The sequence below is a fragment of the Salvelinus alpinus genome, chromosome 4 (assembly GCF_045679555.1).
Source record: "Salvelinus alpinus chromosome 4, SLU_Salpinus.1, whole genome shotgun sequence".
Lineage (NCBI taxonomy): Eukaryota > Metazoa > Chordata > Actinopteri > Salmoniformes > Salmonidae > Salvelinus > Salvelinus alpinus.
In genome coordinates this window covers 17,315,345-17,340,260 of record NC_092089.1, presented here as the reverse complement: position 1 = coordinate 17,340,260, position 24,916 = coordinate 17,315,345, and the positions used below count along the sequence as shown (strand labels likewise).

Sequence of the window (24,916 nt, the reverse complement as noted above, 5' to 3'; positions counted from 1 at the left end):
TGGAACCAAAAAGGGTTCTCCTATGGGGACAGCCGAATAACCCTTTTGGAACCCTTTTCTCTAAGAGTGTAGGGTGGGAATGTTGCATCCCTAGACCCTACTGAGTGTAGCCTACCTCCTCAGAGTTGTCCCCTTCCAGCCCCAACGCGTCTCTGTGTGGGAACACGGGCCGGTCTGGAAGGGGACATTGAAGTGCCCCCTCAATTTGATCCATTTATCAGCGTTCTCACAAGGTGCGTGAGGTGCTTAAAGTACTTGAATTTAACACTCTGAAATTCAAGTACTGGATTAGCTTGAAAGTCAGACATTTTCTCAAGTTGGTTCTTGAAAAGTACTTTGAATTAATATGAGAAGAGAACAGATAATGACCAAATATGTTTATGAAAAATATTAGAAAAATGGATTGGTCTTGCGAATACATTTCCAGGCAGACTACCAAGTTATATTTCCTCATGTGTTTGGCGCTGTGGTTGCCAGGCGAGCTCACTCATTCCACCCACACTGCCACTCAGCCAGGCAGGTACAGAACTGACTTATTAGGGGCCCGCCAAAACGGGCAACAACCTCCAGAGTTTTTTTGGCCAATCGCCTCATTTATGGGGCGCCCGCGATATTCCGTGCTCCTCGTTCTGGTGCCCGTTCTCCCGACCGGCGACACTAAAGCTGCTAGTCGGAAGCGAGATGCCTTTTTGTTGCTATTAAGTAATAGATTCCCAAATGCCCAATAAAAACACAGTCATTACGCTGGAATTGTGTAGTAATGTGAATAGGACATGTGTGTTCACCAGTAGACATGTCCCAAAACTCTGCTCATCACTACTCACATTACAACTCTGCTCATCACTACTCAAATTACAACTTTGGTCATCACTACTCACATTACAACTCTGGTCATCACTACTCACATTACAACTCTGCTCATCACTACTCACATTACAAGTCTGCTCATCACTACTCACATTACAACTCTGCTCATCACTACTCACATTACAACTCTGCTCATCACTACTCACATTACAACTCTGCTCATCACTACTCACATTACAACTCTGCTCATCACTACTCAAATTACAACTCTGCTCATCACTACTCACATTACAACTCTGCTCATCACTACTCACATTACAAGTCTGCTCATCACTACTCACATTACAACTCTGCTCATCACTACTCACATTACAACTCTGCTCATCACTACTCACATTACAACTCTGCTCATCACTACTCACATTACAACTCTGCTCATCACTACTCAAATTACAACTCTGCTCATCACTACTCACATTACAACTCTGCTCATCACTACTCACATTACAAGTCTGCTCATCACTACTCACATTACAACTCTGCTCATCACTACTCACATTACAACTCTGCTCATCACTACTCACAATACAACTCTGCTCATCACTACTCACATTACAACTCTGCTCATCACTACTCACATTACAACTCTGCTCATCACTACTCACATTACAACTCTGCTCATCACTACTCACATTACAACTCTGCTCATCACTACTCAAATTACAACTCTGTTCATCACTACTCACATTACAACTCTGCTCATCACTACTCACATTACAACTCTGCTCATCTCTACTCACATTACAACTCTGCTCATCACTACTCACATTACAACTCTGCTCATCACTACTCACATTACAAGTCTGCTCATCACTACTCAAATTACAACTCTGCTCATCACTACTCACATTACAACTCTGCTCATCACTACTCACATTACAAGTCTGCTCATCACTACTCACATTACAACTCTGCTCATCTCTACTCACATTACAACTCTGCTCATCACTACTCAAATTACAACTCTGCTCATCACTACTCACATTACAACTCTGCTCATCACTACTCACATTACAACTCTGCTCATCACTACTCACATTACAACTCTGCTCATCACTACTCACATTACAACTCTGCTCATCACTACTCAAATTACAACTCTGCTCATCACTACTCACATTACAACTCTGCTCATCACTACTCACATTACAACTCTGCTCATCACTACTCACATTACAACTCTGCTCATCACTACTCACATTACAACTCTGCTCATCACTACTCACATTACAACTCTGCTCATCTCTACTCACATTACAACTCTGCTCATCACTACTCACATTACAACTCTGCTCATCACTACTCACATTACAAGTCTGCTCATCACTACTCACATTACAACTCTGCTCATCACTACTCACATTACAACTCTGCTCATCACTACTCACATTACAACTCTGCTCATCACTACTCACATTACAACTCTGCTCATCACTACTCACATTACAACTCTGCTCATCACTACTCACATTACAACTCTGCTCATCACTACTCACATTACAACTCTGCTCATCACTACTCACATTACAACTCTGCTCATCACTACTCACATTACAAGTCTGCTCATCACTACTCACATTACAAGTCTGCTCATCACTACTCACATTACAAGTCTGCTCATCACTACTCACATTACAACTCTGCTCATCACTACTCACATTACAACTCTGCTCATCACTACTCAAATTACAACTCTGCTCATCACTACTCAAATTACAACTCTGCTCATCACTACTCACATTACAACTCTGCTCATCACTACTCACATTACAACTCTGCTCATCACTACTCACATTACAACTCTGCTCATCACTACTCAAATTACAACTCTGCTCATCACTACTCAAATTACAACTCTGCTCATCATTACTCAAATTACAACTCTGCTCATCATTACTCAAATTACAACTCTGCTCATCATTACTCACGTTACAACTCTGCTCATCACTACTCACATTACAACTCTGCTCATCACTACTCAAATTATAACTCTGCTCATCACTACTCACATTACAACTCTGCTCATCACTACTCACATTACAACTCTGCTCATCACTACTCACATTACAACTCTGCTCATCACTACTCAAATTACAACTCTGCTCATCACTACACAAATTACAACTCTGCTCATCACTACACAAATTACAACTCTGCTCATCACTACTCAAATTACAACTCTGCTCATCACTACTCACATTACAACTCTGCTCATCACTACTCAAATCTCAACTTTGCTCATCACTACTCGAATTACAAATCTGCTCATCACTACTCAAATTACAATTCTGCTCATCACTACTCAAATTACAACTCTGGTCATCACTACTCAAATTACAACATCATCAGGCCTGACTTACCACTCGTGTATGAAGTAAGTATGTAGTGAAACAACGTATTATTGAGTAGAACTTGTAAGGTAGTGATGAATACTACGTTTTTTTTTTCTCTCTCATGAGGTTGTGGTGGTATACTGCCATCTCGTGGCGACTAGAAGCAATGACATAATATGAACTATTTAAAATTAAATTAAAATAATAGTTCACCTTTATTTAACCAGGTAGGCTAGTTGAGAACAAGTTCTCATTTACAACTGCGACCTATCGGTTTTTGAAAATAAATACTAGTTCTTGAAAGTCCTTGAATTTGACTTGCCACTGTCTGTACGAACCCTGATTTATGGGATAAAATATACAAGAAAAAAGGTACATGTATTACAGTGGTGGTTGGTGCCGTTTGAGATTAGGGAGGATGATTTATTTATTTTAACATGGCCTTATTTCTATTACAGCATATTGGATGACTGTCATTCATATTCCATTCACCCAGTTCAATGTAACATCGTTAAGTTTAGGCTACTACCTAATACTGATTTTCCCTATACCCATCATGAGGTTGCTACAACCTAGCCTATGAATGAATGTTTACAACGTAGGTGCACAGGTTGAGAGAAATGTAAGTAATCAAGGTGACACATTTCGCCTTCAACACTAATGCCTACATCTAGCTGATCTAGGGTGTAGTCATTAGTCCAACAGTTGCAAACAAGAGTTTCTATTGGACAAATTCAGGTATGTTTATCCCCCGTTTCATTTGCTTCCGTTTAAGGAACGTTTTTCAACGCAATGAATACACCACTGATCACACGCAAACACAGTTTGCTTTCATAGCAGCCACATACAAGCAGCTCATTGTATATATAATTCCTTCTTACATCTATCTACACGCTCTCCTCCTCTCAACTTTTCCCTTCGCTTGTGGACTTCAGTGCACAACACATCAGCTGTCTGTGACCAGACAAAAAAAACTTTCCAAGCTAAACCTTCATATCATGGCCGCTAACCGCTACACACAGCATACATTATTGTACATCATAGTTGGCTAGAAGTACTCGAACTAACGCGTTAGTAAACCCGCTACAATCATGCAGTACAGTGTACAGTCAGCAGCAAGCAGTTTAGCAGTTACACCGGTGAGTCCCGGTGGCAATATATTAATAAAACCAAAAGCTTACCTTGACGTGGAAGAGATCCAGTGTTGGATAACCATAGCCAGCTAGCTAACATAGCATCCCTCTATGTTTGAGCTGGGTGTTTGAGTAGGCTAAACTAGCTAGCTGCATTCGATGCTAGCTAAGTAAGTTGAAGTGAAAAAAATATACTACGAAATATACTGAGCTATCTCTCTCACTCGCTCTCTTGCTTCTCCTTAATTTTGGAAAAAATTAAGTTTGGAAGAAATTAAGTTTGTTCAAAACTGTTCAACTATTGTCTTTCTCTTTGAGTCAACGACTCACCACATTTAATGCACTGCAGTGCTAACTAGCTGTAGCTTATGCTTTCAGTACTAGATTCAATCTCTGATCCTTTGATTGGGTGGGAAATATTTCAGTTCATGCTGCAAGAGCTCTGATAGGTTGGAGAACGTCCTCTGGAAGTTGTCATAATTGCTGTGTAAGTCTATGGAAGGGGGTGAGAACAATGAGCCTCCTAGGTGTTGTATTGAAGTCAATGTACCCAGAGGAGGACAGAAGCTAGCTGTCACCATGGTGCTACCCTACAGAATGCTGCTGAGGCTACTGTAGACATTCATTGCAAAACAGTGTTTTAATAAATGATTTGGTGACGTGAATATATTTAGTATAGTTTTATCTAAAAAGGATAACTTTTTTAACGTTTCACTATTTACATTTTTATGAAATTCAGTGAGGAGGATTGTCCTCCCCTTCCTCCTCTGAAGAGCCTCCACTGATTAAATATGATTTTACACAGAACTAATTCAAAGATGCCTCTGCTCCCACACACTGTCGCTACCATGATTATCCATGATCGTGGTAGTATCCACATCTATTGGATAGGGGCTCCCGATTGGCTCAGCGGTCTAAGGCACTGCATCTCAGTGGTAGAGGTGTCACTGGTTCGAATCGAGGCTGTATCACAACTTGGGAGTCCCATAGGGCGGCGCACACTTGGCCCAGTGTCGTCCGGGTTTGGCCGGGGTAGGCCGTCATTGTAAATAAGAATTTGTTCATAACTTACTTGCCTAGTTAAATAAAGGTTACATGTTTTTTTTAAAGCATTTATGTATAAGTGTTCAGAAACATATTCTATTCTTATTTACAATAAAAGTGACTCCAAAATTACACAATACATGTTTTACCATTAATTTCTGAAAATAATCTGAAACACAACTAATACTGTGTTGTGTTTCACTAAAACTTTTTAGTCACCACCGATCCATGTTTCATTTTGTTTTGTCTTCATTGTACACACCTGGTTTCAATTCCCATAATCATGTTCCTTATTTAACCCTCTGGCTTCCCCTGTTGTTTTGTGCGTGATTGTGTTTGTCAAGTGGTTCCGTGTACGTGTTCTGGATTGTTTATGTTTATCCTTGTTGGATTATTGTTGATATTGAGTAAAGATCGTGGCTTTACTCATACCTGTGTCCTGCGCCTGACTCCGCTTCATTCACCTGGAACACGGACAAAAACAAACTACAAAATGCATCCAAATAGTTTGTAGAGTCACAAGCTTGATGTTGTCATTGTGTGCTAGAAATATGGGACCAAACACTAAACTTTTCCCAAAATGTTATACACTATAATAAAATTTGTCCAAATACTTATTAAATCGCATTGATTTCTAAACGGTATAACAGATATGTATGAAAATACCCAAAGATATAATGTGACATTCTGTACTGTCGACCTCATATAAAACATTTAATCTCAAATCCCCAAATTCTGCAATATAAAGCCAAATGTAACGTTTTAGCGTCACTGTCCAAATACACGCTGTACGTAGGGGAGTAGTAGTCTACTGTCCAAATACACGCTGTACGTAGGGGAGTAGTAGTCTACTGTCCAAATACACACTGTACGTAGGGGAGTAGTAGTCTACTGTCCAAATACACGCTGTACGTAGGGGAGTAGTAGTCTACTGTCCAAATACACGCTGTACGTAGGGGAGTAGTAGTCTACTGTCCAAATACACGCTGTACGTAGGGGAGTAGTAGTCTACTGTCCAAATACACGCTGTACGTAGGGGAGTAGTAGTCTACTGTCCAAATACACTCTGTACGTAGGGGAGTAGTAGTCTACTGTCCAAATACACACTGTACGTAGGGGAGTAGTAGTCTACTGTCCAAATACACACTGTACGTAGGGGAGTAGTAGTCTACTGTCCAAATACACGCTGTACGTAGGGGAGTAGTAGTCTACTGTCCAAATACACGCTGTACGTAGGGGAGTAGTAGTCTACTGTCCAAATACACGCTGTACGTAGGGGAGTAGTAGTCTACTGTCCAAATACACACTGTACGTAGGGGAGTAGTAGTCTACTGTCCAAATACACGCTGTACGTAGGGGAGTAGTAGTCTACTGTCCAAATACACACTGTACGTAGGGGAGTAGTAGTCTACTGTCCAACTACACGCTGTACATAGGGGAGTAGTAGTCTACTGTCCAAATACACGCTGTACGTAGGGGAGTAGTAGTCTACTGTCCAAATACACGCTGTACGTAGGGGAGTAGTAGTCTACTGTCCAACTACACGCTGTACATTTACATTTTTTTTTTTTTGTCATTTAGCAGACGCTCTTATCCAGAGCGACTTACAAATTGGAAAGTTCATACATATTCATCCTGGTCCCCCCGTGGGGAATGAACCCACAACCCTGGCGTTGCAAGCGCCATGCTCTACCAACTGAGCCACACGGGATTACATAGGGGACATAGGGGAGTAGTAGTCTACTGTCCAAATACACGCTGTACGTAGGGGAGTAGTAGTCTACTGTCCAAATACACGCTGTACGTAGGGGAGTAGTAGTCTACTGTCCAAATACACACTGTACGTAGGAGAGTAGTAGTCTACTGTCCAAATACACGCTGTACGTAGGGGAGTAGTAGTCTACTGTCCAAATACACACTGTACACAGGAGAGTAGTAGTCTACTGTCCAAATACACGCTGTACGTAGGGGAGTAGTAGTCTACTGTCCAAATACACGCTGTACGTAGGGGAGTAGTAGTCTACTGTCCAAATACACACTGTACGTAGGGGAGTAGTAGTCTACTGTCCAAATACACGCTGTACGTAGGGGAGTAGTAGTCTACTGTCCAAATACACACTGTACGTAGGGGAGTAGTAGTCTACTGTCCAACTACACGCTGTACATAGGGGAGTAGTAGTCTACTGTCCAAATACACGCTGTACGTAGGGGAGTAGTAGTCTACTGTCCAACTACACGCTGTACATAGGGGAGTAGTAGTCTACTGTCCAACTACACGCTGTACATAGGGGAGTAGTAGTCTACTGTCCAAATACACGCTGTACGTAGGGGAGTAGTAGTCTACTGTCCAAATACACACTGTACGTAGTGGAGTAGTAGTCTACTGTCCAAATACACACTGTACGTAGGGGAGTAGTAGTCTACTGTCCAAATACACACTGTACGTAGGGGAGTAGTAGTCTACTGTCCAAATACACACTGTACGTAGGGGAGTAGTAGTCTACTGCCCAAATACACACTGTACGTAGGGGAGTAGTAGTCTACTGTCCAAATACACACTGTACGTAGGGGAGTAGTAGTCTACTGTCCAAATACACACTGTACGTAGGGGAGTAGTAGTCTACTGTCCAAATACACACTGTACGTAGGGGAGTAGTAGTCTACTGTCCAAATACACGCTGTACGTAGGGGAGTAGTAGTCTACTGTCCAAATACACACTGTACGTAGGGGAGTAGTAGTCTACTGTCCAAATACACGCTGTACGTAGGGGAGTAGTAGTCTACTGTCCAAATACACACTAATACACACATTACAACTCTGCTCATCACTACTCACATTACAACTCTGCTCATCACTACTCACATTACAACTCTGCTCATCACTACTCAAATTACAACTCTGCTCATCACTACACAAATTACAACTCTGCTCATCACTACACAAATTACAACTCTGCTCATCACTACTCAAATTACAACTCTGCTCATCACTACTCACATTACAACTCTGCTCATCACTACTCAAATCTCAACTTTGCTCATCACTACTCGAATTACAAATCTGCTCATCACTACTCAAATTACAATTCTGCTCATCACTACTCAAATTACAACTCTGGTCATCACTACTCAAATTACAACATCATCAGGCCTGACTTACCACTCGTGTATGAAGTAAGTATGTAGTGAAACAACGTATTATTGAGTAGAACTTGTAAGGTAGTGATGAATACTACGTTTTTTTTTTCTCTCTCATGAGGTTGTGGTGGTATACTGCCATCTCGTGGCGACTAGAAGCAATGACATAATATGAACTATTTAAAATTAAATTAAAATAATAGTTCACCTTTATTTAACCAGGTAGGCTAGTTGAGAACAAGTTCTCATTTACAACTGCGACCTATCGGTTTTTGAAAATAAATACTAGTTCTTGAAAGTCCTTGAATTTGACTTGCCACTGTCTGTACGAACCCTGATTTATGGGATAAAATATACAAGAAAAAAGGTACATGTATTACAGTGGTGGTTGGTGCCGTTTGAGATTAGGGAGGATGATTTATTTATTTTAACATGGCCTTATTTCTATTACAGCATATTGGATGACTGTCATTCATATTCCATTCACCCAGTTCAATGTAACATCGTTAAGTTTAGGCTACTACCTAATACTGATTTTCCCTATACCCATCATGAGGTTGCTACAACCTAGCCTATGAATGAATGTTTACAACGTAGGTGCACAGGTTGAGAGAAATGTAAGTAATCAAGGTGACACATTTCGCCTTCAACACTAATGCCTACATCTAGCTGATCTAGGGTGTAGTCATTAGTCCAACAGTTGCAAACAAGAGTTTCTATTGGACAAATTCAGGTATGTTTATCCCCCGTTTCATTTGCTTCCGTTTAAGGAACGTTTTTCAACGCAATGAATACACCACTGATCACACGCAAACACAGTTTGCTTTCATAGCAGCCACATACAAGCAGCTCATTGTATATATAATTCCTTCTTACATCTATCTACACGCTCTCCTCCTCTCAACTTTTCCCTTCGCTTGTGGACTTCAGTGCACAACACATCAGCTGTCTGTGACCAGACAAAAAAAACTTTCCAAGCTAAACCTTCATATCATGGCCGCTAACCGCTACACACAGCATACATTATTGTACATCATAGTTGGCTAGAAGTACTCGAACTAACGCGTTAGTAAACCCGCTACAATCATGCAGTACAGTGTACAGTCAGCAGCAAGCAGTTTAGCAGTTACACCGGTGAGTCCCGGTGGCAATATATTAATAAAACCAAAAGCTTACCTTGACGTGGAAGAGATCCAGTGTTGGATAACCATAGCCAGCTAGCTAACATAGCATCCCTCTATGTTTGAGCTGGGTGTTTGAGTAGGCTAAACTAGCTAGCTGCATTCGATGCTAGCTAAGTAAGTTGAAGTGAAAAAAATATACTACGAAATATACTGAGCTATCTCTCTCACTCGCTCTCTTGCTTCTCCTTAATTTTGGAAAAAATTAAGTTTGGAAGAAATTAAGTTTGTTCAAAACTGTTCAACTATTGTCTTTCTCTTTGAGTCAACGACTCACCACATTTAATGCACTGCAGTGCTAACTAGCTGTAGCTTATGCTTTCAGTACTAGATTCAATCTCTGATCCTTTGATTGGGTGGGAAATATTTCAGTTCATGCTGCAAGAGCTCTGATAGGTTGGAGAACGTCCTCTGGAAGTTGTCATAATTGCTGTGTAAGTCTATGGAAGGGGGTGAGAACAATGAGCCTCCTAGGTGTTGTATTGAAGTCAATGTACCCAGAGGAGGACAGAAGCTAGCTGTCACCATGGTGCTACCCTACAGAATGCTGCTGAGGCTACTGTAGACATTCATTGCAAAACAGTGTTTTAATAAATGATTTGGTGACGTGAATATATTTAGTATAGTTTTATCTAAAAAGGATAACTTTTTTAACGTTTCACTATTTACATTTTTATGAAATTCAGTGAGGAGGATTGTCCTCCCCTTCCTCCTCTGAAGAGCCTCCACTGATTAAATATGATTTTACACAGAACTAATTCAAAGATGCCTCTGCTCCCACACACTGTCGCTACCATGATTATCCATGATCGTGGTAGTATCCACATCTATTGGATAGGGGCTCCCGATTGGCTCAGCGGTCTAAGGCACTGCATCTCAGTGGTAGAGGTGTCACTGGTTCGAATCGAGGCTGTATCACAACTTGGGAGTCCCATAGGGCGGCGCACACTTGGCCCAGTGTCGTCCGGGTTTGGCCGGGGTAGGCCGTCATTGTAAATAAGAATTTGTTCATAACTTACTTGCCTAGTTAAATAAAGGTTACATGTTTTTTTTAAAGCATTTATGTATAAGTGTTCAGAAACATATTCTATTCTTATTTACAATAAAAGTGACTCCAAAATTACACAATACATGTTTTACCATTAATTTCTGAAAATAATCTGAAACACAACTAATACTGTGTTGTGTTTCACTAAAACTTTTTAGTCACCACCGATCCATGTTTCATTTTGTTTTGTCTTCATTGTACACACCTGGTTTCAATTCCCATAATCATGTTCCTTATTTAACCCTCTGGCTTCCCCTGTTGTTTTGTGCGTGATTGTGTTTGTCAAGTGGTTCCGTGTACGTGTTCTGGATTGTTTATGTTTATCCTTGTTGGATTATTGTTGATATTGAGTAAAGATCGTGGCTTTACTCATACCTGTGTCCTGCGCCTGACTCCGCTTCATTCACCTGGAACACGGACAAAAACAAACTACAAAATGCATCCAAATAGTTTGTAGAGTCACAAGCTTGATGTTGTCATTGTGTGCTAGAAATATGGGACCAAACACTAAACTTTTCCCAAAATGTTATACACTATAATAAAATTTGTCCAAATACTTATTAAATCGCATTGATTTCTAAACGGTATAACAGATATGTATGAAAATACCCAAAGATATAATGTGACATTCTGTACTGTCGACCTCATATAAAACATTTAATCTCAAATCCCCAAATTCTGCAATATAAAGCCAAATGTAACGTTTTAGCGTCACTGTCCAAATACACGCTGTACGTAGGGGAGTAGTAGTCTACTGTCCAAATACACGCTGTACGTAGGGGAGTAGTAGTCTACTGTCCAAATACACACTGTACGTAGGGGAGTAGTAGTCTACTGTCCAAATACACGCTGTACGTAGGGGAGTAGTAGTCTACTGTCCAAATACACGCTGTACGTAGGGGAGTAGTAGTCTACTGTCCAAATACACGCTGTACGTAGGGGAGTAGTAGTCTACTGTCCAAATACACGCTGTACGTAGGGGAGTAGTAGTCTACTGTCCAAATACACTCTGTACGTAGGGGAGTAGTAGTCTACTGTCCAAATACACACTGTACGTAGGGGAGTAGTAGTCTACTGTCCAAATACACACTGTACGTAGGGGAGTAGTAGTCTACTGTCCAAATACACGCTGTACGTAGGGGAGTAGTAGTCTACTGTCCAAATACACGCTGTACGTAGGGGAGTAGTAGTCTACTGTCCAAATACACGCTGTACGTAGGGGAGTAGTAGTCTACTGTCCAAATACACACTGTACGTAGGGGAGTAGTAGTCTACTGTCCAAATACACGCTGTACGTAGGGGAGTAGTAGTCTACTGTCCAAATACACACTGTACGTAGGGGAGTAGTAGTCTACTGTCCAAATACACGCTGTACATAGGGGAGTAGTAGTCTACTGTCCAAATACACGCTGTACGTAGGGGAGTAGTAGTCTACTGTCCAAATACACGCTGTACGTAGGGGAGTAGTAGTCTACTGTCCAACTACACGCTGTACATTTACATTTTTTTTTTTTTGTCATTTAGCAGACGCTCTTATCCAGAGCGACTTACAAATTGGAAAGTTCATACATATTCATCCTGGTCCCCCCGTGGGGAATGAACCCACAACCCTGGCGTTGCAAGCGCCATGCTCTACCAACTGAGCCACACGGGATTACATAGGGGACATAGGGGAGTAGTAGTCTACTGTCCAAATACACGCTGTACGTAGGGGAGTAGTAGTCTACTGTCCAAATACACGCTGTACGTAGGGGAGTAGTAGTCTACTGTCCAAATACACACTGTACGTAGGAGAGTAGTAGTCTACTGTCCAAATACACGCTGTACGTAGGGGAGTAGTAGTCTACTGTCCAAATACACACTGTACACAGGAGAGTAGTAGTCTACTGTCCAAATACACGCTGTACGTAGGGGGGTAGTAGTCTACTGTCCAAATACACGCTGTACGTAGGGGAGTAGTAGTCTACTGTCCAAATACACACTGTACGTAGGGGAGTAGTAGTCTACTGTCCAAATACACGCTGTACGTAGGGGAGTAGTAGTCTACTGTCCAAATACACACTGTACGTAGGGGAGTAGTAGTCTACTGTCCAACTACACGCTGTACATAGGGGAGTAGTAGTCTACTGTCCAAATACACGCTGTACGTAGGGGAGTAGTAGTCTACTGTCCAAATACACGCTGTACGTAGGGGAGTAGTAGTCTACTGTCCAACTACACGCTGTACATAGGGGAGTAGTAGTCTACTGTCCAAATACACGCTGTACGTAGGGGAGTAGTAGTCTACTGTCCAAATACACACTGTACGTAGTGGAGTAGTAGTCTACTGTCCAAATACACACTGTACGTAGGGGAGTAGTAGTCTACTGTCCAAATACACACTGTACGTAGGGGAGTAGTAGTCTACTGTCCAAATACACACTGTACGTAGGGGAGTAGTAGTCTACTGCCCAAATACACACTGTACGTAGGGGAGTAGTAGTCTACTGTCCAAATACACACTGTACGTAGGGGAGTAGTAGTCTACTGTCCAAATACACACTGTACGTAGGGGAGTAGTAGTCTACTGTCCAAATACACACTGTACGTAGGGGAGTAGTAGTCTACTGTCCAAATACACGCTGTACGTAGGGGAGTAGTAGTCTACTGTCCAAATACACACTGTACGTAGGGGAGTAGTAGTCTACTGTCCAAATACACGCTGTACGTAGGGGAGTAGTAGTCTACTGTCCAAATACACACTGTACGTAGGGGAGTAGTAGTCTACTGTCCAAATACACGCTGTACGTAGGGGAGTAGTAGTCTACTGTCCAAATACACGCTGTACGTAGGGGAGTAGTAGTCTACTGTCCAAATACACGCTGTACGTAGGGGAGTAGTAGTCTACTGTCCAAATACACACTGTACGTAGGGGAGTAGTAGTCTACTGTCCAAATACACACTGTACGTAGGGGAGTAGTAGTCTACTGTCCAAATACACGCTGTACGTAGGGGAGTAGTAGTCTACTGTCCAAATACACACTGTACGTAGGGGAGTAGTAGTCTACTGTCCAAATACACACTGTACGTAGGGGAGTAGTAGTCTACTGTCCAAATACACGCTGTACGTAGGGGAGTAGTAGTCTACTGTCCAAATACACACTGTACGTAGGGGAGTAGTAGTCTACTGTCCAAATACACACTGTACGTAGGGGAGTAGTAGTCTACTGTCCAAATACACACTGTACGTAGGGGAGTAGTAGTCTACTGTCCAAATACACGCTGTACGTAGGGGAGTAGTAGTCTACTGTCCAAATACACACTGTACGTAGGGGAGTAGTAGTCTACTGTCCAAATACACACTGTACGTAGGGGAGTAGTAGTCTACTGTCCAAATACACACTGTACGTAGGGGAGTAGTAGTCTACTGTCCAAATACACGCTGTACGTAGGGGAGTAGTAGTCTACTGTCCAAATACACTCTGTACGTAGGGGAGTAGTAGTCTACTGTCCAAATACACACTGTACGTAGGGGAGTAGTAGTCTACTGTCCAAATACACGCTGTACGTAGGGGAGTAGTAGTCTACTGTCCAAATACACACTGTACGTAGGGGAGTAGTAGTCTACTGTCCAAATACACACTGTACGTAGGGGAGTAGTAGTCTACTGTCCAAATACACGCTGTACGTAGGGGAGTAGTAGTCTACTGTCCAAATACACGCTGTACGTAGGGGAGTAGTAGTCTACTGTCCAAATACACGCTGTACGTAGGGGAGTAGTAGTCTACTGTCCAAATACACGCTGTACGTAGGGGAGTAGTAGTCTACTGTCCAAATACACACTGTACGTAGGAGAGTAGTAGTCTACTGTCCAAATACACGCTGTACGTAGGGGAGTAGTAGTCTACTGTCCAAATACACGCTGTACGTAGGGGAGTAGTAGTCTACTGTCCAAATACACGCTGTACGTAGGGGAGTAGTAGTCTACTGTCCAAATACACGCTGTACGTAGGGGAGTAGTAGTCTACTGTCCAAATACACGCTGTACGTAGGGGAGTAGTAGTCTACTGTCCAAATACACTCTGTACGTAGGGGAGTAGTAGTCTACTGTCCAAATACACTCTGTACATAGGGGAGTGTACATTATAGTGCAGCAGTAGTCTGGAGGCCTGGATTTGAACCAGACCAAAGATGTCATGAAATAATAAGTAGTTTATCTCTGAACCAGAACAGAGTCAGTAGTTTATCTCTGAACCAGACAGATCAGAGTCAGTAGGTTATCTCTGAACCAGAACAGAGTCAGTAGTTTATCTCTGAACCAGACAGAACAGAGTCAGTAGGTTATCTCTGAACCAGAACAGAGTCAGTAGTTTATCTCTGAACCAGAACAGAGTCAGTAGTTTATCTCTGAACCAGAACAGAGTCAGTAGTTTATCTCTGAACCAGACAGAACAGGGTCAGTAGTTTATCTCTGAACCAGACAGAACAGAGTCAGTAGTTTATCTCTGAACCAGACAGAACAGGGTCAGTAGTTTATCTCTGAACCAGAACAGAGTCCGTAGTTTATCTCTGAACCAGACAGAACAGAGTCAGTAGTTTATCTCTGAACCAGAACAGAGTCAGTAGTTTATCTCTGAACCAGACAGAACAGGGTCAGTAGTTTATCTCTGAACCAGACAGAACCGAGTCAGTAGTTTATCTCTGAACCAGACAGAACAGAGTCAGTAGTTTATCTCTGAACCAGACAGAACAGGGTCAGTAGTTTATCTCTGAACCAGACAGAACAGGGTCAGTAGTTTATCTCTGAACCAGACAGAACAGAGTCAGTAGTTTATCTCTGAACCAGACAGAACAGAGTCAGTAGTTTATCTCTGAACCAGAACAGAGTCAGTAGTTTATCTCTGAACCAGACAGAACAGAGTCAGTAGTTTATCTCTGAACCAGACAGAACAGGGTCAGTAGTTTATCTCTGAACCAGTCAGAACAGAGTCAGTAGTTTATCTCTGAACCAGACAGAACAGAGTCAGTAGTTTATCTCTGAACCAGACAGAACAGAGTCAGTAGTTTATCTCTGAACCAGACAGAACAGAGTCAGTAGTTTATCTCTGAACCAGACAGAACAGAGTCAGTAGTTTATCTCTGAACCAGAACAGAGTCAGTAGTTTATCTCTGAACCAGACAGAACAGAGTCAGTAGTTTATCTCTGAACCAGACAGAACAGGGTCAGTAGTTTATCTCTGAACCAGAACAGAGTCAGTAGTTTATCTCTGAACCAGACAGAACAGAGTCAGTAGTTTATCTCTGAACCAGAACAGACAGAACAGAGTCAGTAGTTTATCTCTGAACCAGAACAGAGTCAGCATAACACAGCTTTTGATGTCTGCTCCCTGCTTGTCTCCCCCTCTCGTCTCCCCCTCCCCCGTCTTCCCTCGTCTCACTCTCCCCCTCCCCCGTCTCCCCTTGTGTCCCCCTGCCCCGTCTCCCCTCGTCTCCCCCTCCCCCGTCTTCCCTCGTCTCACTCTCCCCCTCCCCCGTCTCCCCTTGTCTCCCCCTGCCCCGTCTCCCCTCGTCTCATTCTCCCCCTCCCCCATCTCCCCTCGTCTCCCCCGCCCCCCCCATCTCCCCTCGTCTCCCCCTCCCCCGTCTCCACTCGTCTCCCCCTCCCCCGTCTCCACTCGTCTCCCCTCGTCTCCTCCTCCCCGTCTCCCCCTCCCCCGTCTCCCCTCGTCTCCCCTCATCTCCCCTCATCTCCCCCGTCTCCCCTCGTCTCACCCTCCCTCCCCAGTCCCCCATCCCCCCTTGTCTCCCCCCGTCTCCCCTCGTCTCACTCTCCCCCGTCTCCCCTCGTCTCACTCTCCCCCGTCTCCCCTCGTCTCACTCTCCCCCCGTCTCCCCTCGTCTCACTCTCCCCCGTCTCCCCTCGTCTCACTCTCCCCCGTCTCCCCTCGTCTCACTCTCCCCCGTCTCCCCTCGTCTCACTCTCCCCCGTCTCCCCCCGTCTCCCCTCGTCTCACTCTCCCCCGTCTCCCCCTCCCTCGTTTTCCCCTCCCCCGTCTCCCCCTCCCCCGTCTCCCCTCGTCTCTCCCCCCTCGTCTCCCCCTCCCCCGTCTCCCCTGGTCTCCCTCGTCTCCCCTCGTCTCACTCTCCCCCTCTACCAACCCAGCTGGATACTAAGCTATTCCTCAGTTAGCTGTTTGAGCTGTGTCTATAATCTCTCTGGTCAAGGTATTTTAGTAGTCAGTCAAAATGGTTTCCAGTCTAGTCAATCTACATGCAGCTCCCTGCTGAGCAGAGATGGGATGTGATGGGATGTTTTTAAAGGCTTGACGTTAGCTTTGACCTCGACGCTGTTCCTCTAAATCTGTCTGCATTTCATCCCAGTTGGAGGCTTTGCATGTGGATATCTGAGGCACCCATTTCATTTATTATGTCCAGGAAAATCCCCCCAAAATGTGAAATGTCAGGCAAAAAATGATCCTATGTTAATTGATATCCCTGCTGTGTCTGTGGACTTAGTTTAATGAGATCAAAGTTATAGAGATGAAAACCTGAGCTGCCAAGCTGTAAAACGCTATGAGATTCGGGCCAATAATGTAGTCGCTTTTTGAAGTGAAGAATGTTTCTTACGTATTACTTTTTTCTAAGCTCAAAGTCAAGACATCTATCAAAGAGAAAGAGTCTAACAGGAAAATAACTTCACTGGGGGGGTTTTCTTCACATGGGAACATAGATTAGCATTGTGGAGACTTGAGTCTTCTTAGGCCTCCCCTCTGAGCCTGGTTCCTCTCTAGTTTGTCCTGGCCACTGTGCTTTTGTTTCTGCTTGCTCTTTAGGGTTTAGGCTGAGGTTACTATAAAACTGTTAGGGTTTAGGCTGAGGTTACTATAAAACTGTTAGGGTTTAGGCTGAGGTTACTGTAAAACTGTTAGGGTTTAGGCTGGGTTACTTTATAAGTGTTAGGGTTCAGGTTGAGTTTACTGTAAAAGGGTTAGGGTTTAGGCTGAGGTTACTGTAAAAGGGTTAGAGTTTGACTGGGTTACTGTAAAAGCGTTAGGGTTTAGGCTGAGGTTACTGTAAAAGCACTTTCTGGTAACAGCTGATGTAAATAGGGCTATATAAATAAATGTCATTGATTTATTGAATGAATTTATGAATGATTGAGTATCCTTTGTCCCACTGCAGCCCCTGACGTCTCTGTCCCTGGCTGACTCTAAGCTGAAGACAGACCTGACCATTGTGCTGAATGCTCTGGGCAGCAACACCAGTCTGACCAGGGTGGATATCAGTGGGAACGCCATGGGAGACATGGGGGCTAAGATGCTGGCCAAGGCCCTGCAGATCAACAGCAAACTAAGGTGAGGAGAGGACTGCCTCAGATACTCTGATGATGGTTTGGTAAAGGAGAGGACTGCCTCAGATACTCTGATGATGGTTTGGTGAGGAGAGGACTGCCTCAGACACTCTGCTGATGGTTTGGAGAGGAGAGGACTGCCTCAGACACTCTGATGATGGTTTGGAGAGGAGAGGACTGCCTCAGACACTCTGATGATGGTTTGGAGAGGAGAGGACTGCCTCAGACACTGATGATGGTTTGGAGAGGACTGCCTCAGACACTCTGATGATGGTTTGGTGAGGAGAGGACTGCCTCAGACACCCTGATGATGGTTTGGAGAGGAGAGGACTGCCTCAGACACTCTGATGATGGTTTGGAGAGGAGAGGACTGCCTCAGATACTCTGATGATGTTTTGGAGAGGAGAGGACTGCCTCAGACACTCTGATGATGGTTTGGAGAGGAGAGGACTGCCTCAGACACTCTGATGATGGTTTGGAGAGGAGAGGACTGCCTCAGACACTGATGATGGTTTGGAGAGGACTGCCTCAGACACTCTGATGATGGTTTGGAGAGGAGAGGACTGCCTCAGACACCCTGATGATGGTTTGGAGAGGAGAGGACTGCCTCAGACACTCTGATGATGGTTTGGAGAGGAGAGGACTGCCTCAGACACTCTGATGATGGTTTGGAGAGGAGAGGACTGCCTCAGACACTCTGATGATGGTTTGGAGAGGAGAGGACTGCCTCAGATACTCTGATGATGTTTTGGAGAGGAGAGGACTGCCTCAGACACTCTGATGATGGTTTGGAGAGGAGAGGACTGCCTCAGACACTCTGATGATGGTTTGGAGAGGAGAGGACTGCCTCAGATACTCTGATGATGTTTTGGAGAGGAGAGGACTGCCTCAGACACTCTGATTATGTTTTGGAGAGGAGAGGACTGCCTCAGACACTCTGATGATGGTTTGGAGAGGAGAGGACTGCCTCAGATACTCTGATGATGGTTTGGAGAGGAGAGGACTGCCTCAGACACTCTGATGATGGTTTGGAGAGGAGAGGACTGCCTCAGACACTCTGATGATGGTTTGGAGAGGAGAGGACTGCCTCAGACACTCTGATGATGGTTTGGAGAGGAAAGGACTGCCTCAGACACTCTGATGATGGTTTGAATGATGACATATTTGAGTATTATGAGCAATTGTTTTTAGATGTGCTCTGAAGCCTCTCTGAGTTTGTCTCTGTGTTAAAGTGTGTTACTGTAGATACAAGACAGAGGGATGGTTTGATGTGTGACTGATAGATGCTTCTGATCTGTCTCTCCAGGACGGTGATCTGGGATAAGAACAACATCAGTCCTCAGGGTCTTCAGGATGTAGCTGCTGCTCTGGAGAAGTGAGTAGCAATGGGACTCTGTGTGTGTGTGTGTGTGTGTGTGTGTGTGTGTGTGTGTGTGTGTGTGTGTGTGTGTGTGTGTGTGTGTGTGTGTGTGTGTGTGTGTGTGTGTGTGTGTGTGTGTGTGTGTGTGTGTGAACTGTAACAGGGAGGAAGGATGTAGCAGACATATGAGGATGTCTCGAGGAGAGGAGGGGAGAGGGGATGGAGAAGAGAGAGGTGGTGGGGAGAGGAGAGGTGGAGAGGAGGGGAGGGGAGAGGAGAGGAAGGAAGAGGAGTGAAGGGGAGAGCCTCTGGAAAGAGATGGCAGAGATGGATCTCCTGGGTGTAGAGATACTGTGGTGGAGGCAGTAGGGGAGGAGCCAGAAATACAACCAGAGGACCAATGGAGATCTAGCTAGTACTGTAGTGAATATGACCAGAGGACCAATGGAGATATAGCTAGTACTGTAGTGAATATGACCAGAGGACCAATGGAGATCTAGCTAGTACTGTGGTGAATATGACCAGAAATACAACCAGAACAAATTCTTATTTATAATGACGGCCTACCGGTTAACTGCCTTGTTCAGGGGCAGAACGACAGATTTTTACTTCGTCAGCTCGGGGATTCGATCCACCAACCTTTCGGTTACTGGCCCAATGCTCTACCTGCCTGCCCCTACACTCTAACCACTAGGCTACCTGCCGCCCCTACACTCTAACCACTAGGCTACCTGCCGTCCCTACACTCTAACCACTAGTCTACCTGCCGTCCCTACACTCTAACCTCTAGGCTACCTGCCGTCCCTACACTCTAACCTCTAGGCTACCTGCCGTCCCTACACTCTAACCACTAGTCTACCTGCCACCCCTACACTCTAACCACTAGTCTACCTGCCGTCCCTACACTCTAACCTCTAGGCTACCTGCCGTCCCTACACTCTAACCTCTAGGCTACCTGCCGTCCCTACACTCTAACCACTAGTCTACCTGCCGTCCCTACACTCTAACCACTAGTCTACCTGCCGCCCCTACACTCTAACCACTAGTCTACCTGCCCGTCCCTACACTCTAACCACTAGGCTACCTGCCGCCCCTACACTCTAACCACTAGTCTACCTGCCGTCCCTACACTCTAACCACTAGGCTACCTGCCGCCCCTACACTCTAACCACTAGTCTACCTGCCGTCCCTACACTCTAACCACTAGGCTACCTGCCGTCCCTACACTCTAACCTCTAGGCTACCTGCCGCCCCTACATTCTAACCACTAGGCTACCTGCCGTCCCTACACTCTAACCACTAGGCTACCTGCCGTCCCTACACTCTAACCACTAGGCTACCTGCCGCCACTACATTCTAACCACTAGGATACCTGCCGTCCCTACACTCTAACCACTAGGCTACCTGCCTGCCCCTACACTCTAACCACTAGGCTACCTGCCGCCCCTACACTCTAACCACTAGTCTACCTGCCATCCCTACACTCTAACCACTAGGCTACCTGCCGTCCCTACACTCTAACCACTAGTCTACCTGCCGCCCCTACACTCTAACCACTAGTCTACCTGCCATCCCTACACTCTAACCACTAGGATACCTGCCGTCCCTACACTCTAACCACTAGGCTACCTGCCTGCCCCTACACTCTAACCACTAGGCTACCTGCCGCCCCTACACTCTAACCACTAGTCTACCTGCCATCCCTACACTCTAACCACTAGGCTACCTGCCGTCCCTACACTCTAACCACTAGTCTACCTGCCGCCCCTACACTCTAACCACTAGTCTACCTGCCGTCCCTACACTCTAACCACTAGTCTACCTGCCGCCCCATGGATCAGTCTACTGTGGTGAATTATTATGACCAGAAACACTTCCAGAATACAAATGATGATACAGCAGGCTGCTGTGGTGAGGACAGAAAACAGTGTGGTTATTGTGTTCCTCTCTGCTCCACTTGGCTCGGGGCCTGCTGTTCATCCCGGGCAGCACAGACAGGTTGGAGGGGGAGAGACAGAGGGTTGAATGGGGGGTAGAGAGGAGGTTAGCAGAGAGAGAGAGAGGTAGAGGAGAGGGGTGAGAGAGGGTGGGGGAGAGAGATAGAAGAGGGGTGGGGGAGAGGAGAGAGAAGAGAGATGGGGTGAGGAGAGAGAGACGAGAGAGGGTTGAGGAATCGGGAGAGAGAGAGGGGGGGGGGGGGGGGAGGAATGGCAGACAAGCACCAGACAGAGTACCATGTGATTGGCTGTCTATGAATTCAGAGCTGAATGATATTAGAATCCACTCAGTCATGAGTGTCTGGACAATTTCTTTCTTTCATCCTCATTTAAATAGAATCTACATTCTGTAATTGCTGCATAACAATAAGCGTTGGCTGGCTGGATGCTTACCTAGCGCCCTGTGACCAATCTGGGAGGCTGGTGATTTGTAATTTGCTTTGTGATGAGGATGGATGTGGACCCTGTGGTACACATGGTGGAGAGGAGAGGGGAGAGAGAAGGGGAGAGACAGAGGGAGAAAGAGAGGGGAGAGGGAGAGAGAAGGGAAGAGATGGAGAGGAGAGGGAGAGAGGGGAGAGGGAGCGAGAAGGGGAGAGATGGAGAGAGAGAGGGGAGAGGGAGAGAGACCGTCACATACACATGGTTAGCAGATGTTATTGCGAGTGTAGCGAAATGCTTGTGCTTCTAGTTCCGACAGTGCAGTAATATCTAACAAGTAATCTAAGAATTTCACAACAACTACCTAATACACACAAATCTAAAGGGGTGAATGAGAATATGTACATGTAAGTATATGGATGAGTGATGGCCGAGCGGCATAGACAAGGTGTAATAGATGGTATAAAATACAGTATATACAGTGGGGAGAACAAGTATTTGATACACTGCCGATTTTGCAGGTTTTCCTACTTACAAAGCATGTAGAGGTCTGTCATTTTTATCATAGGTACACTTCAACTGTGAGAGACGGAATCTAAAACAAAAATCCAGAAAATCACATTGTATGATTTTTAAGTAATTAATTTGCATTTTATTGCATGACATAAGTATTTGATCACCTACCAACCAGTAAGAATTCCGGCTCTCACAGACCTGTTAGTTTTTCTTTAAGAAGCCCTCCTGTTCTCCACTCATTACCTGTATTAACTGCACCTGTTTGAACTCGTTACCTGTATAAAAGACACCTGTCCACACACTCAATCAAACAGACTCCAACCTCTCCACAATGGCCAAGACCAGAGAGCTGTGTAAGGACATCAGGGATAAATTGTAGACCTGTACAAGGCTGGGATGGGCTACAGGACAATAGGCAAGCAGCTTGGTGAGAAGGCAACAACTGTTGGCACAATTATTAGAAAATGGAAGAAGTTCAAGATGACGGTCAATCACCCTCGGTCTGGGGCTCCATGCAAGATCTCACCTCGTGGGGCATCAATGATCATGAGGAATGTGAGGGATCAGCCCAGAACTACACGGCAGGACCTGGTCAATGACCTGAAGAGAGCTGGGACCACAGTCTCAAAGAAAACCATTAGTAACACACTACGCCGTCATGGATTAAAATCCTGCAGCGCACGCAAGGTCCCCCTGCTCAAGCCAGCGCATGTCCAGGCCCGTCTGAAGTTTGCCAATGACCATCTGGATGATCCAGAGGAGGAATGGGAGAAGGTCATGTGGTCTGATGAGACAAAAATAGAGCTTTTTGCTCTAAACTCCACTCGCCGTGTTTGGAGGAATAGAAGGATGAGTACAACCCCAAGAACACCATCCCAACCGTGAAGCATGGAGGTGGAAACATCATTCTTTGGGGATGCTTTTCTGCAAAGGGGACAGGACGACTGCACCGTATTGAGGGGAGGATGGATGGGGCCATGTATCGCGAGATCTTGACCAACAACCTCCTTCCCTCAGTAAGAGCATTGAAGATGGGTCGTGGCTGGGTCTTCCAGCATGACAACGACCCGAAACACACAGCCAGGGCAACTAAGGAGTGGCTCCGTAAGAAGCATCTCAAGGTCCTGGAGTGGCCTAGCCAGTCTCCAGACCTGAACCCAATAGAAAATCTTTGGAGGGAGCCGAAAGTCCGTATTGCCCAGCGACAGCCCCGAAACCTGAAGGATCTGGAGAAGGTCTGTATGGAGGAGTGGGCCAAAATCCCTGCTGCAGTGTGTGCAAACCTGGTCAAGAACTACAGGAAACGTATGATCTCTGTAATTGCAAACTAAGGTTTCTGTACCAAATATTCAGTTCTGCTTTTCTGATGTATCAAATACTTATGTCATGCAATAAAATGCAAATTAATTACTTAAAAATCATACAATGTGATTTTCTGGATTTTTGTTTTAGATTCCTTCTCTCACAGTTGAAGTGTACCTATGATAAAAATTACAGACCTCTACATGCTTTGTAAGTAGGAAAACCTGCAAAATCGTCAGTGTATCAAATACTTGTTCTCCCCACTGTACATGTGATATGAGTAATGTAAGATATGTAAACATTATTAAAGTGGCATTATTTAGAGTGGCATTGTTTAGAGTGACTAGTAATCCATTTATTAAAATGTCCAGTGATTGGGTCTCAATGTAGGCAGCAGCCTCTCTGAGTTAGTGATTGCTGTTTAGCAGTCTGATGGCCTCGAGATAGAAGCTGTTTTTCAGTCTCTCGGTCCCTGCTTTGATGCACCTGTACTGACCTCGCCTTCTGGATGGTAGTGGTGTGAACAGGCAGTGGCTCGGGTGGTTGATGTCCTTGATGATCTGTTTGGCCTTCCTGTGACATCGGGTGCTGTAGGTGTCCTGGAGGACAGGTTGCCCCCGGTGATGCGTTGTGTAGACCTCACTACCCTCTGGAGAGCCTTGCGGTTGAGGGCAGTGCTGTTGCCGTACCAGGCTGTGATACAGCCCGACAGGATGCTCTCGATTGTGCATCCGTAAAAGTTTGTCAGGGTTTTGGGTGACAAGCCACATTTCTTCAGCCTCCTGAGGTTGAAGAGGCGCTGTTACGCCTTCTTTCACCACACTGTCAGCGACAATAAATGCATCCTCAGGATATATGGTTTCCAGTTTACATAGAGTCCAGGGAAGTTCCTTGAGGGCCTATAGATAAGATATAACTAGCCATCTTTAGGTAAACACCCTGGGTTTACTAGAGAAGTGGCCATCTTTAGGTAAACACCCTGGGTTTACTAGATAAGTGGCCATCTTTAGGTAAACACCCTGGGTTTACTAGAGAAGTGGCCATCTTTAGGTAAACACCCTGGGTTTACGAGAGAAGTGGCCATCTTTAGGTAAACACCCTGGGTTTACTAGAGAAGTGGCCATCTTTAGGTAAACACCCTGGGTCTACTAGAGAAGTGGCCATCTTTAGGTAAACACCCTGGGTTTACTAGAGAAGTGGCCCTCTTTAGGTAAACACCCTGGGTTTACTAGAGAAGCGGCCATCTTTAGGTAAACACCCTGGGTTTACTAGAGAAGTGGCCATCT

At 44.8% G+C, this 24,916-nt stretch overlaps 1 protein-coding gene across 1 annotated transcript in view; it reads left to right on the top strand.

Annotated features, from left to right (window-relative positions):
• Nucleotides 1–24,916, top strand: part of LOC139572903 (F-actin-uncapping protein LRRC16A-like) — a 234,424-nt gene that overhangs the window by 149,872 nt on the left and 59,636 nt on the right. The window contains exons 22-23 of the mRNA XM_071395759.1: nucleotides 17,906–18,078; nucleotides 19,381–19,449. Coding sequence (XP_071251860.1) covers nucleotides 17,906–18,078; nucleotides 19,381–19,449 — 242 coding nt within the window. The remainder of the gene's footprint in view (nucleotides 1–17,905; nucleotides 18,079–19,380; nucleotides 19,450–24,916) is intronic.